The following is a 17,080-nucleotide window of genomic DNA, read 5'->3' as shown; positions in this document are numbered from 1 at the left end:
TCTCTCTCATTCAAGCCAAATATTCAATCTGTCATCGAATCCTGTCGCTTTTACCTTCGCAACACTGCTAAAATCCACCCTTTCCTCTCCATCCAAATTGCTACTATATTGAATCCAACTACTTATCCTAGAGCTCGTTGTTGAGTAGGGATTGTCTCTATTTGTTGCCGAATTGTACTTTCCAAGCACTCAGTACAGTGCTTCGCACACAGTAAGTGCTCAGTAAATACGATTGAATGAATGAATTACTGCATCGGCCTCATGTTGACCTCCTTGCCTCCTATCTCTCTGCCCTCCAGTCCATATTCCACTGTGCTGCCCGGGTCATTTTTCTGTGAAACTGTTCAGTCCACCTTTCCTCACTCCTCAAGAACCTCTAGTGGTTGCCTGTCCACCTCTCCATCCGACAGAAATTTCTTCATATTGGATTTAAAGCACTCAGTCACGTTCCTCCCTGCTATCCTACCCCACTGCTTTACTATAACAATCCTTTGGAAACAGCACGGGCTTGGGAGTCAGAGGACACGGGTTCTAATCCAGGCTCTGCCACTTATCTGCTGTGTGACCTTGGGCAAGCCACTTAACTTCTCTGGGCTTCAGTTACCTCATCTGTAAAATGGGGATTAAAGCTGTGAACCCCACATGGGACAACCTTGTATCTGCCCCAGCGCTTGGACCAGTGCTCGGCACATAGTAAGCACTTAACAAATACCGTAATTATTATTATTTATACCCTTTATTCACCCCATCTTCAGCCCCACAGCCCTCATATACCTATCAGTAATTCATTGTAATGTCTTTATCTCTCCCCACCCACCCCCGCCCCGGACTGTAAGTTCCTTATGGGCCGGGAACATGTCTCCACATGTTGTATTATCAAGGCCTTCCCCGATTAAGCCCTCTTTCCCCCAACTCCCTGTCTACATCGTTTATACATTTGGGTTTGTATCCTTTGGACATTTGTTATTCACTCCCGTCACCTACCTCAACCCCACAGCACTTATGTACATATCTATAATCACACAGGCACCTATAAATCCTCCCCAAAGGATTCGGTATTTATGCATGTTGTATTTGGATAGTCCCATTTCTGCAAACTTCCCTGCTGCCCTTTGCTGGGTGACTTCTGATGCTCCTGTAGTAGAAATTATAGCAAACAGCCTATCAGTTGTTTTTATGAAATGCCTTCTGTGAACAGAGCGCTGTGCTAAGCCCTTTTAAGAGTACGATAGAATTAGAACCTAAGACCCTTCTCTCCTTAGAAATCCACAATCAGCCAGTAACAGATCACTAAACAGGTAGGTGAAGAAGTATGCTGAGCGGCCTGGAGGAAAAGCAGGTAATGACATGGGGCTAGGATAGAAAAGTTCTCTACTTACGGCTGATACTTTTCTTTCTTAGGCTATTACCTCCCAAATGACGATGGAGAATTTTATCAATTCTGTTACGTGACCCACAAGGGTGAGATTCGTGGAGCAAGCACTCCTTTCCAGTTTCGAACTTCTTCTCCAGTCGAGGAACTGCTCACAATGGAAGATGAAGGCAATTCCGACATGTTGGTGGTGACTACAAAAGCTGGCCTTCTTGAGGTGTGAGGCATTTAAAGTGTTTGACTCATAACATTACACGTGAAATGGAAATGAATATTTTTTTATTAGCCTTCTTAGAATCAATGTATGTAGTATGTATGTAGTGTGTGTGTGTGTGCGCGCGCGCACGTCAACCATTTTGTTGTTGTTTTCTGTTTCTTTTCATAACTGGGGGTAAAGTGCTTAGCCATCAAACCAAATTTCCTTTCTGGGTTTCCTTTGTTAAACCATCTCTTCCATGAGGCCCTGAAGGTAAATGTTGAATAGGCTCAAATCCTAGTAGAAGTAGTAGTTATTGAGTACTTACGTGGTGCAATGTAGAAGCAGCGTGGCTCAGTGGAAAGAGCCCGGGCTTGGGAGTCAGAAGTCATGGGTTTGAATCCCAGCTCTGCCACTTGTCAGCTGTGTGACTGTGGGCAAGTCACTTAACTTCTCGGTGCCTCAGTTCCCTCATCTGTAAAATGGGGATTAAGACTGTGAGCCTCACGTGGGACAACCTAATTACCCTGTATCTACGCCAGCGCTTAGAACAGTGCTCTGCACATAGTAAGCGCTTAACAAATACCAACATTATTATTATTATTACTATCCCAGGCATTTGAAGTACAGGATGAAGAAGGGGCATTTTTTCTGCCCACAAGAAGTTTACACTAACAGTGAGACCATGTGGCTCTTGGAAAACCCAATTCCTGAGAGATGCTAAAATGTCGTGAGGTGCTCCTCAGTGCCTGTATATTGGAAAAAAATGTCATTTTATTCTGTCTTCCACCAATATTTAGTAACGGTATTAAATATTTGTAATGCGCCAGTGTAGTAAATCAGACATCCCTCTCTCATTCGTATTTATTGAGCACTTATTGTGTGTAGAACACTTAAGTGCTTGGAAAGTACGATTCGGCAACAAATAGAGACAGTCCCTATCCAACAACGGGCTCACAACCTCACAAGGGCTTCATAGTCAGGCGAGGAGAACAGGCATATTATCCCCATTTTTACAAATAAGGAAAATGGAACAGAGAGAGGTTAAGTGACTTGCCTGAGGTGACGCAGTGGACCAGCAGCAGAGCTGGCACTTTAATCTGGGTTTCTAGTTTCTCAGTCCCATGCTCTTTCCACTAAACCATATTCTCCTCTCACTTCCCCCTCACTCCCAATATTGGTAGGGGGTAGCCAAACTGGTCCATGAAACCCCACTTGAGATTTGACAGGAGCAAAGTAAGCTCGTCACCCCGTCTCTATTTCCGAGCTCCACAGTAATCGGGTTCAGTTGAAGTCACAAATCCACTCCGAGAGAGGTTTCTGAAGGGTTTCCTCCAGAGCCTTCCTAAAGTGTGGTTTATGTGGCTTTTACTAACTTCAGCTTTCTTGTAGCTTTAATGTTAGGTGGCAATTTCATGCCCTTCCAACTCTGCCACCCTATAATTGAGGTGGAGACCAGCTTTATCCTGAATTCTAATGTGCATTTCTTGAGGAAATATGGGGTTCCCTTAATGGAACCTCTCTGGAGTAGATTATGCATTATCTCTGGATTTTTTTTGCAATCCACGTGGGATGCGACATTGTCTATCTCCCATCACATATCAGAGCTGTGGGATATAGCCTTTTAAGTAAATAGAAACAAGCAGGAAAATTGACACTCAACATTTGTCAGCGAAATTTCTGTTCATCAGCATTTGTATATATTCTACCTTTCCAGCGGTCCTGTTTTTTTCCCCGCCTCAGTTTCAGTCAGATGGAAATAGTTGGGTTGTAATTTGTGTGTTTTCATTCTTGCCTTACACAATTTCTGTAGTAAGCCAAGAATATGGAAAAAGGAGGCAAAAAAGACTGTAAATCCATTTTTATTGGAGCAGTCAACCTAAGAAAGCTAAATGGAGCTAATCATTTTTTTCTTTTTTTGGAACGCCTCCATTCCTTAACCGCCCTCCCCTTCCCCCCTGCAAATTCCTGGCTTATCTAAATAAATAAATTCAACTTTTATAGGGTGACTGAAGTATTCTATAGTGACAACTGTCAGATGATCAAGGTTTTTAGTGGGATATTTGAAATATATCTGAAATTTGGTCAGGGGTGCTGGAGCAAATCCCATTTCTTAAGAAGAATGCCATATTGACTTTTTGTTGAGTCTTGGTTGGACCTCCTAGAGTTCAATGGTTCTAGTGAAACGATATGCCAAAGTTCTGCTACTTGAGCCCCTTTTACTTCTTCCCCACATAAATCTGTTAAGTCAAAGCAAATCCTCTTCAATTGCCTCCACCCCATAAAATGACAACCTTCCATGTGGGAGTTACCTTTTTATGCGTGTCCTAAAGAATGGATATTTGAACTGCAGTCAGATACCACAGTATAGTTTCAAGTTCCAGAGAAAGATGACCCAAATATCAAAATACCTAATCACCAATCAATATTTCACTTATGACGACTTGAAATTAGTACAGTTGGGTAAGAAGAGTTCTGCCTTCTTAGACATCTTCATTTTGCTTCCTAATTAAAAGAGGAGGTTTTTTTTTAAGCAAAGTCCACCAGTCTTTAAAAAAAAAAAGACTAAAGTGTCCTCACTAGACTGTTTATATTAAATCAGATCTAGAAATTATTGCTTGCACATTTCACTTGTCCTCCATTGTGCCTATTAACTTAAAATCAAGATTCTTATCCTTCCCCTCTGAAGTAAGGTTAGTCCTTTGGAGTTTTCATTTTTTCAAATAAAGTAGGTGAATGTCTCATTCTAAAAATACTTAATATTTACTTCCTCGAGCTCCACAAAAAGGTAAAGTTCAGGTTTCACACATTGACATATACCGCATGGGAAAATGTATGCAACCTTTAAATGCTGGAAAATGCTATTCAGAGAATTCTTTTCCTTTCTTCCTCCTGGATGAATGTCCCCAGAAAAAGTAGACTAGCTACAGAGAGGAAAATTCAGGCTTGTGAAACTTCATGGAGAATGTCTTCATCTTCTTTTGTGGAGCAGTTAAACTAGAACACAAGAAATACCACATCAATCAATTGTATTTACTGAGCACTTACTGGGTGCAGAACACTCTACTAAGCGCTTGGTAGAGTACAGTATAACATAATTGGTAGACATGTTCCCTGCCTACGATAAGCTTACAGTCTAACAGATCACATTTTAAACAAAACATACCTATCTTTCGGGGGAATTGTCTGAGAAAATCCAATTCTGAACAGTCCCTGAATCTAGGGATTAGGTTTATTAGATTTAAAGTTTTCCTTACATCCTTTCTTGACGAACATTTATGTAACTCACCAGTTTCTATTTGTGAAAATTTTAACACACTGGCTAAGCATGTAATCTCATTCCTTAAGTAGTTCATTTTTAGATAGATTCTAAATTCTTCCTGTTTCATTTCCAATTTGTACCTTCCTTTATATTAATTGGGACATAATCCCTTCCAGTTTTTGTTCTAAACCAGAGGAGTTTCTCTTGCCAAGCCTGTCTCCCCTCCCCTCATCTTTTCCTTCCCAACAAAAAGTATGGCTCATTATGTTTTGACTGGGTTTTTTATTTTGTTGCTTTGTTTTATAGTTCAAAATTGAGAAAACAATGAAAGAGAAAGAAGAGCTATTAAAGATAACAACTGTTCTGGAAAAAGAAACTGCGCAACTCCGAGAACAAGTTGAAAGGCTGGAAAAAGAGCTTAACCACGAAAAAGAGAGATGTGACCAACTGCAAATAGAGCAAAAGGTTAGCTGTCACTGATTGAAGTTGACTGTATATTGCTTGTCACCCACCTTTTTTCATGAATCAATTAAATTGGGTGAAAACTACCTAAGGAAAAAAAAATAGAGCCTAGATAGACATTTACATGGGGATAGGTCACTTTCTATTAACCTCCTGCCACAATTCCTTTTATGTTGTAAAAAGGATAAAATACTTCGGTCTTTTGGTACCAGGCTTGGTAGGTAGTCATCACAACTGTTTCCAGATGTTGTGGCATTAATTGAAGAGTGAAAAACTCTTTTTCTTAGTTTTGAAATACAGTTATGAACTACTGTCATGCTGAGAGAGGCTCATCGAGCTGAACAATACAAGAATATTACATTTAAAACAACAAGATTTGGAGAATTAAACTTAGAAAGTGTGGTAAAATAAGAGGACTTACTGCAAAAACAGTATGAGGTTCCCTAACACACATTATTTTGGAGCTCTATTAAGGAAGAAAATTGTGAGGAGTACAAACGTTTGGCTTCATTTGAGAGTAAAAATGAATTTATACTCAAAGTGGAAAATTAGCACAGGAAACAATTACAAAAACCACAAAAAAATCTCAGTTAAGATTTTCAGGAACAAATAAGAGCAAGAAGTAATAAGTGCCAATCAGGATAGTTTATTAAAACAAGAGGCATTTACAAATAATTTGGAGAAAAGATTGGACCTTTCTAGAGTTAAAAGAAAATAATTAAATGAGCATGAACAGTGGTTCTGAAAAATGCATGAGCTAGTGAACCATTCTTTCAAATATTGAACTTATAAGAGGAAAATATAGGAAAAAATCATGTACAAAACTTAGACCAATATTGTGTTTGAAGGTGAGCTTGACTGAAAAATCGGGTATAAGGTTGAAAAGCTCTCAGGGTGTATAGGTCCTGTTTCTTATTATTTTTGAAGACACTACATTAGTTTATTATTTGAGAATTTCTAAGGCGTGTAGAGAAACTAGTTTCTTTTATCTGGGAATTGCAAAGGAGTGTAGGGAGGAAAGAGCAAGGAATAAGCTTAATGCCAATCTTTTACTTCATAGATGTACCACGTTTATTCGTATAGTTGCCTCCACTGTGTCTCACCCCTATTTTTGAGGAAGAACTAAAAGATTATCTTTGCCTTGGTAGCGGTGTCCAGGGCAAAGAGGGGAGAAGTGTCAGCTTGGATGTAAGGAGTCTCTACTTGAAAATGTCTGCTTCCTTGAGGCGTGTTAACTCTTCAATAGGAAAAGAGATTAGTTCATTAAGTGTTATTAAGTATTATCGCATGAATCACTTGGGAGAATTCAATCAAAGCTGCAGTCTGAAATGCCCTCTTACCTCTCCTTTTCCATCCTTTACTCCTTTTTTGAGTCTTTTTCCTTTTTTCTTCTGTCCCCCTTACTGATCGACTTAATTAATTCATTCGGTTGTATTTATTGTGCGCTTACTATGTGCAGAGCACTGTACTAAGCCTTTGGAAAGTACAGTTCAGCAGGAAAGAGAGACATTCCCTGCCCACACTGGGCTTACAGTCTAGAATGGGGGAGACAGACATCAAAACAAGATGTGGTATGTGTGTGCTGCTTCTCTACAATGGGATAGCCTCTCCCTTGTTTTTGGGAGGCCAAAAAGTGAGGCAATTATGGAGTAAAACAGTATTTCTTAGTACAAAGTATCTTTTAAGTGAATAAATTGAAGAGTAGGAAATATTTTAAAGAAAGGTTTACCAAACTACCCCTTTCTTACTTCATATTTTTGGCTCATTAGACTGCGGCTAAGTAATGTTTTATATAAAATGAGAGATTTGGGGGGAGATGTTGAATTAAATGCATAATCTAAAAAGGCAAAAGGGACGATTGAAGGTAATGCAATTGTATGAATATTTATGAGGTAGAAAGGGAAATGCCTTCATTTGGGAAAAGATGGGGTCTTATGGGCAAAATGTATATCTAAAGAAAATATCCGAAATACAGATATTTTAGCAAGCCAGGGTTATTATAAAATAATCCAGGGATTGCAACAGACTACATAGAAATTGGCAATGGGGTGTTCCAAATTTTTTATAATTAGTTAAAAAAGAGAATCCATTAAGACTTTGCAAGAGGATATGCTTAAGAATAATCTAAAGAAGTTGAACAAAGGAAGACAAATTAAATTTGCTCAAGTCCAGTTCTATTAAATTTAGTTAAGGGATTGAAGAGGAAAAAGGAAACCTGAATTCTCTCAAGAGCGGAAAATATTTAAGGCCAGAATGATGTATTTGCTTGAAAAAATGATCCAGCAGAAGTGAGTTGAAGAATGATCTGACTTAATTTGCCATTCCTTTTTTTAAAAAATAGTAATTAAGTGCTTACTGTGTGTCAAGCACTGCTCCAGACACGGGGGGAGATGCAAGATAATTAGGTCAGACATCATCCTTTGCCCATGCGGGTGCTCACAGTCTAGGAGGGAGAACAGGGATTAAATCCACATTCTACAGATGAGGAGACAGACACAGAGAAGTTGGCCCTTGCCCAGAGTCACACTGCTGGCAAATGGCGGAGTGGGATTAGAACCCAGGACCTCTGACTTCCCGGCTCATGATTTTTCCACTAGGCCTCGTTGCTCATTTGTTGAAAAGCCGTAAGGTATTGGTGAGTGCCAAATTGGCTAAAAAAACAAACCGCAGAGCCCAAATCTGTTTTTTAGTGTCTCGTTTTTGTGAAGGCCAGAGGTCACAGTATAAAAGCTTGATTTTTTTGAACCCAGCAATTACTCCTTTTCTGCTGGGCCCAGAACTAATGTTTGGTGGGCTGGGTAGCCCTCTAAAGCCACATAGCCATTCAGAAAGCTCTTGTTTATGTTGTTTAGCCTTCAGTCCAGAAAGATTTTGGCTAGGATCTTGCCAGTAGTGGAGTCCAGTGAGATTCCACTGTAATTTCCCCATCTGACATTTCCACAAACTTCTGTATGTGGATGGTGCTGACAGTTGTGTCTCGAAAATCCTACGTGTTTTCAAGTTGAGAAAAAACTCGTGCAGATATTTTTCACTCCAAGCCCTTACTTGCTTGCAGATTTCAGGAGTGGTGTGTAATCAGTCCAGGAGCTTCCTGTTTTTGAATGCAGAGACATCTTCGTATATTGGAACGAAAGCTGCATTTCTTCATATGTTCAGTGGTTCTTTAATAATAATAATAGTACTTGTTAAGCGCTTACTATGTGCCAAGCACTATTTGAAGCGCTGGGGTAAATACAAGCAGATTGGGTTGGACACAGTCTTAATCCCCATTTTACAGACGAGGTAACTGAGGCCCAGAGAAGTCAAGTGATTTGCCCAAAGTCACAGAGCAGATGTGGCAGACCTGGGATTAGAACCCAGGCCTTCCGACTCCCAGACCTGTTCTGTAGCCGCTAAGCCACGCTGCTTCTCCGAGGCACTTGCTCAGTGGTAGGCGGTGTTTAAGTATGTAGTGTGGCCACTGTCTCATCGGGATTCCCTTTTGCTCTGTAGTGAGCGTGGTGATTGGCCCCTGGTAAGTGAGTATGTATAGGTCCAGGTACTGCAGCAGGAATGAGTAGATGTAGAAAATGTGTAGTTTAGGCTGCACCACTTTTTTTTACCATAATAAAAGTAATTGTGATATTGTTAAGCGCCTACTATGCGCCAGACACTCTTAATCGCTGGGGTGGATACAAGCCAATCGAATTGGACACAGTCCCTGCCTGGTGTACGGCTCACAGTCGTAATCCCCATTTCACAAATGAGGTAACTGAGCCACGGAGAAGCGAAATGACTTGCCCAAGGCCACACAAGCCAGACGTGGGATTAGAACCCGTGACCTTCTGATTTCCCAGGCCCGTGGCACCAGACACCCCCGCCTCTGGTTATGCATGTTCCTTAGCTTGATCTGTTTGTCACAATGAAGGCTTCAATTTGCATCTCTTTTGTCAGGATCTTGTGCTGCTGAAGGGTGCTTTTGATGCTCTGATGATATATTACTGTCTGCAAATAACTAGTAATTACTGTGGTATTTGTTAAATGGTTATTATGTGCCAAGCATTCTACAAATTGCTGGGATAGATGTAAGATAATCAGGTTGGACCCAGTTGCTGGCCCACATGGGGCTCACTGTAAAAGAGAGAAGGAGGATAGGTATTAAATCCCCATTTTGCAGAGGAGGAGAGTGGGGCACAAAGTTGATTGAACCAGGTTATATCGCAGGCATGCCGCATCGTCAGGATCCTAATCCCAGATCTGCCGATTGCTTATCGGGCGACCTTGGGCAAGTTACTTAACTGCTCCGTTTCTCTGTTCCCCCAGCTGTAAAATGGGGATTAAATCCTCCCTCCTCCTACTTAGACTCTATTATTACCCTATTTATTTTGTTAATGAGGTGTACATCCCCTTGATTCTATTTATCCTGAATATGTTGTCTTGTTTTAGTCCATCTGTCTTCCCCGATTAGACTGTAAGCCCGTCATTGGGCAGGGATTGTCTCTATCTGTTGCCAAATCGTATATTCCAAGTGCTTAGTACAGTGCTCTGCACATAGTAAGCGCTCAATAAATACTATTGAATGAATGAATGATTGAATCAGAATGATCTAGGTTCTAATCCTGGCTCCACCATGTCTGCCATGTGACCTTGGGCAGATCACTTAACTTCTCTGTGCCTCAGTTGCCTTGTCTGGAAAATGGGGATTAAGACTGAGCCCCATGTGGGACAGGGACTGCGTCTAACTCGTTTGTTTCTATCCTAGTCCTTCGTACAGTGCACGACACATAGTAAGAGCCTGGCACATGCCATTATCATCATTATTGTAATTTAATTTAACTTAAGAAATATGGAGGTGTTCAGAATATTTAATCAGAATTTAATTTGCATTTAACCAGGAAGTTGCAAACAATCACGCTCTGGCTTTTAGTAAGTATTTTCCTTAGTATTCTTTTCTCTGGTAAATACGGGGAATCACATTTTAGTGCCATTTGAGTGCCTTTTATAGAAGTCCTATAAAACAGTCGTTGAAAAATGCCAAGCGCACAAAACAAAAGTAGAATAATGGCAGTTATGTAAGCATCCTTATGAGAATGTTCTCATGTATATTATTCTCATTCTGGTGGGACAGAAATGAGGTGTTGAGAAATTCCAATTATTAATGCCTCTGTGAAATTGTCTATAATGTAAATAAATGTGGGTATATCTGCATTCTTAATTAGATTACACTACTGATTCATTACCTAAGTCTCCAGATTTCCCTACTACCTCTCGAAGTGTATGGATTTGGGACAAAGGCTTAAAGAGGATGAGCTGCTTAATTTATTGAGAGACCTTATTTCCTCTATATGCTCACAATTTCCACAAAAAGTGGCACTGAGCCATATTTCTACTTCCCATCCAGTTCACTGAAAAGTTTCCACCACGCTTGGTTTAGTATACACTTTTGCCAAGAACAAATTGCACTATATATTTTTTTTTTAAGTGTCCACACATCTATTTAATTTTTAGACCATCAGATGGCTTGACTTTTGACTTAAACTGTTAGGAAAATATGCTTGCCGTGTAGGTACTTAGTTGACCTCATTCATTTGTACGAGCCCAAGTTGGTCTCTGAAGGCAAGCAATAATGATTGCAGAGGGATAAGAATTTGGGACTCCAGGTTAAAAATCAAGTTTTAGTATAATCTGTTAATTTTTTTTATCAAATAAACAACTCATTTTGCTATTTAAAAGCCCAATGGAAGGTTAATTTTAAATCAAGGCAATCTTGATTTAAATAGTTTAAATTAAATATAAGTAGTTGGTAAATTAGCAACTAAAAAGGGTTATTTTATTCCTCTCCCTTCTCTCTGGTCCTGGTTCTCTCCCTCCCTTAGAACTATATACCTCTTTTCTTTATTTTAGAGTTGGGTTTTGGAAAGTTTATTATGCAAAGCAAGCCTGGTTTTTCACAGAAAAGAAAGAGGGATTAAGTTTCAGATCCTTTTCAGTAGTAAAACTAGCATATGAAAAACTCAGTTTGTCATAACCCCAAATACGCATGTTTCTCAGCTGACTGGATGGCTCTGCAGTAAGGGGAAACCCCCCAAATCTCTTTATATGAAAAGTCCTCGAACAGCAGTTTATGTTGACAACTTAGTGAGTCCAGATGGGAACTCTGAGTTTTTGGTGTTCATCTTTTTAGATCTGTAGTACTTCGATTCATAGAGCAGCTCATTGTAATTGGTTTCTTTAGGCATTTGAGCATCTGGAGAGGTACTGTTTCATTAATTATGCGTTTGATAAAATAACGTGCTTGGCTTAGCACTCCTCATTCTAGCATTGGGACCTGATTATCTTATATCTACCCCCCTTTGGTACAGACAGGGCTTGGCACATAGTAAGCACTTAACAAATTCCACAGTTATTATTGGTTTAGGCAGCAGCTGATTAGTATTATGCTCAGTAAAACATTTTTGTTCGGTAACTCTGAAATGTTTTTAAAAACCGAAATGGGTCTTAGGTGAACTATTGAGGTATATATTGGAGAAAACCAAGGCTGAAGGAAAAACCTTTTGGTCCTTACAACTCTGTTGTTTTTAACCACTGTGTTGTACCATGAACTACAACTGTTTTTCTTGGTTTTCAAGGAGGTAAGATTGGTCTGAAAGTTAATAATAATTGATAATTATAGTCCTTTTTAAGCACTTACTACGTGCTAGCAAATGTACTAAGTACTGAGGTGGAGAGACAAGAAAATCAGGATGAACACAGCCCCGGTCCCATGAGGCCCACAGTCGGAGTAGGAGGGGGTAGGGTTTAATTCCCATTTTAAAAGTTACTGGGAAGCAATTCTTTTAGTTTTGCTTGAATTGAAATTGTTGACTTTTCCTTTCTCCCATGGAAATTTCATAAAAATGCCCTAACTAGATAATTGGAGGAAACAGAGGCAATAATCTATCGATCCAAATTAGAGCGGTCTTTTAAAACTAAAAACAGAATAGTGGGATGCCAGAAGTTGGACTTTAAAACACACTCATAACTGATTGTGTATTAAATGTGGTATATATTTTTATCACATTTAATGAGCTAGGAAAGTTCAAACTTTAGTTCATCCTTGTTAAAAGTCATCCTGCACATTAATTTCAACTCCACTCTTATTTAGATATGGACCTTTCTTTTAAAAGAAATAGTCTTTTGCCCCCTTCCTTCTACTCCTTTCAAAGAAGTGCAGAAAAACAAAATCAGGCAGTCTCTTTTCTATACCCAGTGCTTTCCAAATATGTCAGAAATGTATTTAATATATTTGAGGATGAGGGACCAGGCAATTCTGAAATTTCTTTAGCACAGCTGTAAAACAAAGCGATGACTTTAAATGTTGATTCTGGAAAGGCCTAAATTAACCAATTTTCATTCCCATCTTTTATTGAATAAAAAGCAGAATTGACAACTGTAATATTGAGAAGGAGTGCTGCATATTTGTCATCCACTTCCGTGTCCTTACCCTAGGCATTTTATCAGAATATACTGCTTTGGTGTTATATGATTGTCCATTTTTTCAGGGTTTGTAACACAGGGACTTTTAAAACTGAGAAGGCAGCCTCATTGTGAAGTGTGCTGCTGGTGCACTTGATTCTGTGTTACGGTGAATGTTTTGCTCTAGAAAAATGAAAATATTAAGTTAGAATCAGTTTCCTCTAATGTTACCCTTGAGCAGTCATTTGTCTCCCTCTAGTGATCATGTTTATTTTAAAAATCAAAGCAACATTGTAGGTAAATTTGTAAAGGAAAATGGCCCTTAGCTGGTCCCAGTTTTCCCTGATGGAAAATATTTCATCAGTTGAAGTGGATCATGGGAAGATATTCTTAGATGTTGAAAATCTCTAAGGCGGTTTCTTACATTTGCCCAGACAAAATCACTAAAAGCATTATTTAACAAGCATTCACTTATTGGGATATTTCAGGGATTCAATTGAATGGGTACATCCATCTTATTACCAAGTGTGATTTTTAAGTTTCAAAAATGAGGTAGATTTTATTTTTAAAAACTATCCTTTTTAAAAATTAATGTTCTTTGTACAATTTTTAGAAAATTCAGTATAATTTAAAATTTGATTCTATTTCAATGATTTTATTATATCAGTAAATAAACGTATTATGGAAATAGTTGAGTTGACATAAGAAATAGACCCTTATGTGCTCTCAATGGTCTTCTGCAGAGTCAATCTTGTTGGAATACATGGAAAATATTCCAAGTAATCTTCCATCAGTCTTGGAAGAAATTAAAACAAATTGCTATAAATTGCTGATTTCAATTAGTAAAACCAATGTTGCACAGAACAGATATGTTAATAGTTATGGTACTTGTTAAGCACTTACTATGTGCCAAGCACCGTTCTAAGCACTGGGATAGATACAAGTTATACAGGTTGGACACAGTCCCTGTCAGTCAGTCGATTGTCCCATATTGCTAAGATTAAGTGACTTGCCCAAGGTGTCACAGCAGACATGTGACAGAATCGGTATTAGAACCCAGGTCCTTCTGGCTTCCAGGACCGTGTTCTATCCTCTGCTTTTTCCAGGTACTTGTACTCTTCTATTTTTATTCCCAGTCAACTGTTCTATAGTATTTATTGAGCGCTTACTATGTGCAGAGCACTGTACTAAGTGCTTGGAATGTACAAATCGGCAACAGATAGAGACAGTCCCTGCCTTTTGATGGGCTTGCAGTCTAATCGGGGGAGACAGGCAGACAAGAACAGTGGCAATAAATAGAGTCAAGGGGAAGAACATCTCATTAAAACAATGGCTAATAAATAGAATCAGGGTGATGTACATCTCATTAAACAAAATAAATAGGGTGATGAAGGCAGCAGCTGCCATTTTGGTTCATTCTTAAATGGCCATTCAGGTCAGAATCTTGAGCTTGCTCCTCATCATCTCCATTTCAATTTGGGAATGGAGAGATTTCCATGCTGTCTGAATGTGGTATTGGGTGCGTGTATATTTTTCCTTTCTTTCACTCTGTGTGTGTGTGTGAGAGAGAGAGAGAGAGAGAGATTGATTTTAAATATGCCAACTCTTTTGGCTAACTTTTTTTACCACCCGAGTCTTTTTTCCATCCTCCCACTACCACTGCCCCATGTCATTTGATGAGTTCCTTAGACAACTACAAAAATATAGTGTAACCTCAATTATTCACACTACTTGGGCCCCACTCTAATCTGAACAAATCAGAGAGGCATTCAGATTGTTTCTAATTCTGTACAGATTGTTTGAAGTTCAGTATCCGTGAGTTAGTCACTCAGAGGGACTGTAGAGGAGAAATTAAGTCCTGACAAAAAGCTTTGGCAACTATGGTTGTGAGTTCAGCTTTTAGGATTCTCCATTATCAATCAATCAGTGGTATTTATCGCTTCTTATGTGCAGAGCACTGTACCTAAGGTCTTGGTGGAATACAGTGCAACATAGTAGATAGGTTCCCTGCACACAACCAGTTTACAGCCTAGAGATGAGACTTCTTTTGGGTGGGAATGTGGGAAGGCGGCATCCTCACGACTATTCCCCTTTGGAAAGAATGAATAGAGTAAGGCAATTGCCAACCTGGGAGAGGCCAGAATAGGTAGGGGTTCCATAGTTTAAATGGGGCTTGTCATGCCTGTGGCTTTGATGGCCCAGGCAGAGAGGCACCCGAGAGATCAGGTCAGAGAGATTGCAGAATTCAGAGCAGAGAGTTGGGTTTTAATTTAGTAAATGGATGGCATTACACTGGAGACTTGGATGAGCAGGCTATAGGGGGATCTATTCACTTCCCACCCGGGGACCAAAGTAAAGAGCCAAATTTGGGGCTGACTTTTTGGACAGTAGAGGAAATATTTTGGAACGTGCTTGGTCATTATATGATACCCTCTCAATTTGCTTAGGGCCAATTTTAAACATTTTAAATGGAAAGGACAGTTTTAAAAAGAGTCTGTCTTATAAGTCTGGAACTTGGGTGGTGTCGATGGAATCGCTCCGGGTTTAGAAGTAGAAGTTTCCTCACCTAGAAAAATTGGGAATCTACAATTTTTGTAGCTGCCACTAGTTTGGTATGAAGCTTGGTGCCAGAATCGCACCCCAATCTGATTATCAGTCCCCCAGAGGCTATGTTAGCTGGTACCAGTGTAGCATCAACTCTGTGCCTTGGATGGATATCCTTGTTTGTGTGTAGAGCTTGCCAGGTGTAGGCTGGTACATCGGTCTTTAGGACGACCGCCAGCCTGCCTCTACTTTGCAGAGTCTAAAAGTCCATTCCTAGTGAGCTGCTTGTAGTTTTGTGTGTGCATGCTCCTAGAGTACTGCCATCGGTTTATAGGCTCTCCTGGACGACCGATTCAAGGACTTTCATTGATACATATGAGTCTTTTGAGTTGGTCAGACTTCCCACTGTGAAGTCATTCTTTGCAATCAGTTTCCACATTTCTTGTGTTCTGAAATATACTTGTAGAAAATAGGTTGAATCGGAAGAGGACTAATACACACCATCGGAAAGAGGGAAGGTATTAGACTAAGCCCCATCGATTTTGATCAGGCCAGCCGCATTACTGTGGAGTAATTGCAAGCTCTTACTAAACTTTTCAGGATTTACATCCCGCTGTTTGGTGCTAATGAAGAAGAGTAGTGACTTTTTCAAAATGAGTTACCTTAATCTGAAATTTCACTGCACCTTTCGCTTCCATTTTCTCCCTGATGAATCTTATTTTAAGTTAGCGCTGTTCTGAAAAACAAAATGGACTCATTTCCAGTGTTTTTTTTACCTACCATTGCTTGCCACCTGGTGGATAAAATAGTACATAATCAAATCACTAAGCTGGGAAGCTGGAAGAAGCCTAGCAAGCCTAGCATAGGTAATCCATGAGTGAGGCAAAAATGACAAATGACTGTTTTGCCCCAGAGAATAATTGAATGGATTTGTTAAACTGCATGTACATTTTACATGAGGTCTGCAGTGAGTAATATATTGTGGGTGCATTTGCTCACTGGTACTCCTGGTCAACCTGCCTTTAAGCTTAAATGTTTGGGTTTTAATAATTTCTAATTCACTCTTTTTTCCTCCCTGTAAAAAGGACCTTATCGAAGCATCCCAGAGCTTAAATACAGAAAATGAGGAGTTGAAGAAAAACTGTAATGATGCAACTTCAAAAGTTCTTCAGCTGGAGGAAGATATCATGACTGTGACACAGAAAGCAATTGCAAAGGAAACAGAATTAGATTGGTATGATCAGAAATACTGCATTTTCAATTCTGAAACTTATTGCCAGTTTTTGAAGTTTTAAAACACCTGGTTAAATATTCACTTGTATACACTGATTTCACTTGATCTTTCCATAGCTTGAAAGACAAGCTCAAGAAAATAGCATTTGAGAGAGAGCAACTTGAATGCCAGTTGAAGACAGAAAAGGATGAGAAGGAACTTTATAAGGTAATTTATTATTTCTAGATGTATACCCTGAAGCCAACTGGTTGTAAATTGAACTAATGGCATTTTACAGAAATAGGCAGAAAAGGAAGAAAGTAGGACATGGTCTCCCACTATGAGTGGAGTACTTTTAGAATAAAAACGAAACTGTAAAAACACCCCAACCTAACATCAAGTCCATATTCAAGTGAATAACTGCATTTTCTTGAGAAAAATACCTGTTAAAAGGTATCTTGGGTTTATTTATTCCATTTCTATCTTGTTAAAATTCAGTCACTGTTTAAGTTAAAATTGACTCCATGGGGTTAAATGAAGTATTCACTACACACCAGCAGGAAGGTGAATACTGCATTATCAATTTTAATTAAGTGT

General features: G+C 39.3%; 1 protein-coding gene across 3 annotated transcripts in view; it reads left to right on the top strand.

Moving 5' to 3' along the window:
• Nucleotides 1-17,080, top strand: part of TAX1BP1 (Tax1 binding protein 1) — an 87,086-nt gene that overhangs the window by 34,994 nt on the left and 35,012 nt on the right. For all 3 annotated transcript variants that reach the window (XM_029071262.2, XM_039912896.1, XM_029071261.2), the window contains exons 4-7: nt 1,402-1,589; nt 5,137-5,295; nt 16,356-16,504; nt 16,621-16,711. In XM_029071262.2, the coding sequence (XP_028927095.1) occupies nt 1,402-1,589; nt 5,137-5,295; nt 16,356-16,504; nt 16,621-16,711 (587 nt within the window). The remainder of the gene's footprint in view (nt 1-1,401; nt 1,590-5,136; nt 5,296-16,355; nt 16,505-16,620; nt 16,712-17,080) is intronic.

Source organism: Ornithorhynchus anatinus, chromosome 8 (genome assembly GCF_004115215.2).
Source record: "Ornithorhynchus anatinus isolate Pmale09 chromosome 8, mOrnAna1.pri.v4, whole genome shotgun sequence".
Classification (NCBI taxonomy): domain Eukaryota; kingdom Metazoa; phylum Chordata; class Mammalia; order Monotremata; family Ornithorhynchidae; genus Ornithorhynchus; species Ornithorhynchus anatinus.
This window is presented reverse-complemented; position numbering and strand designations above follow the sequence as displayed.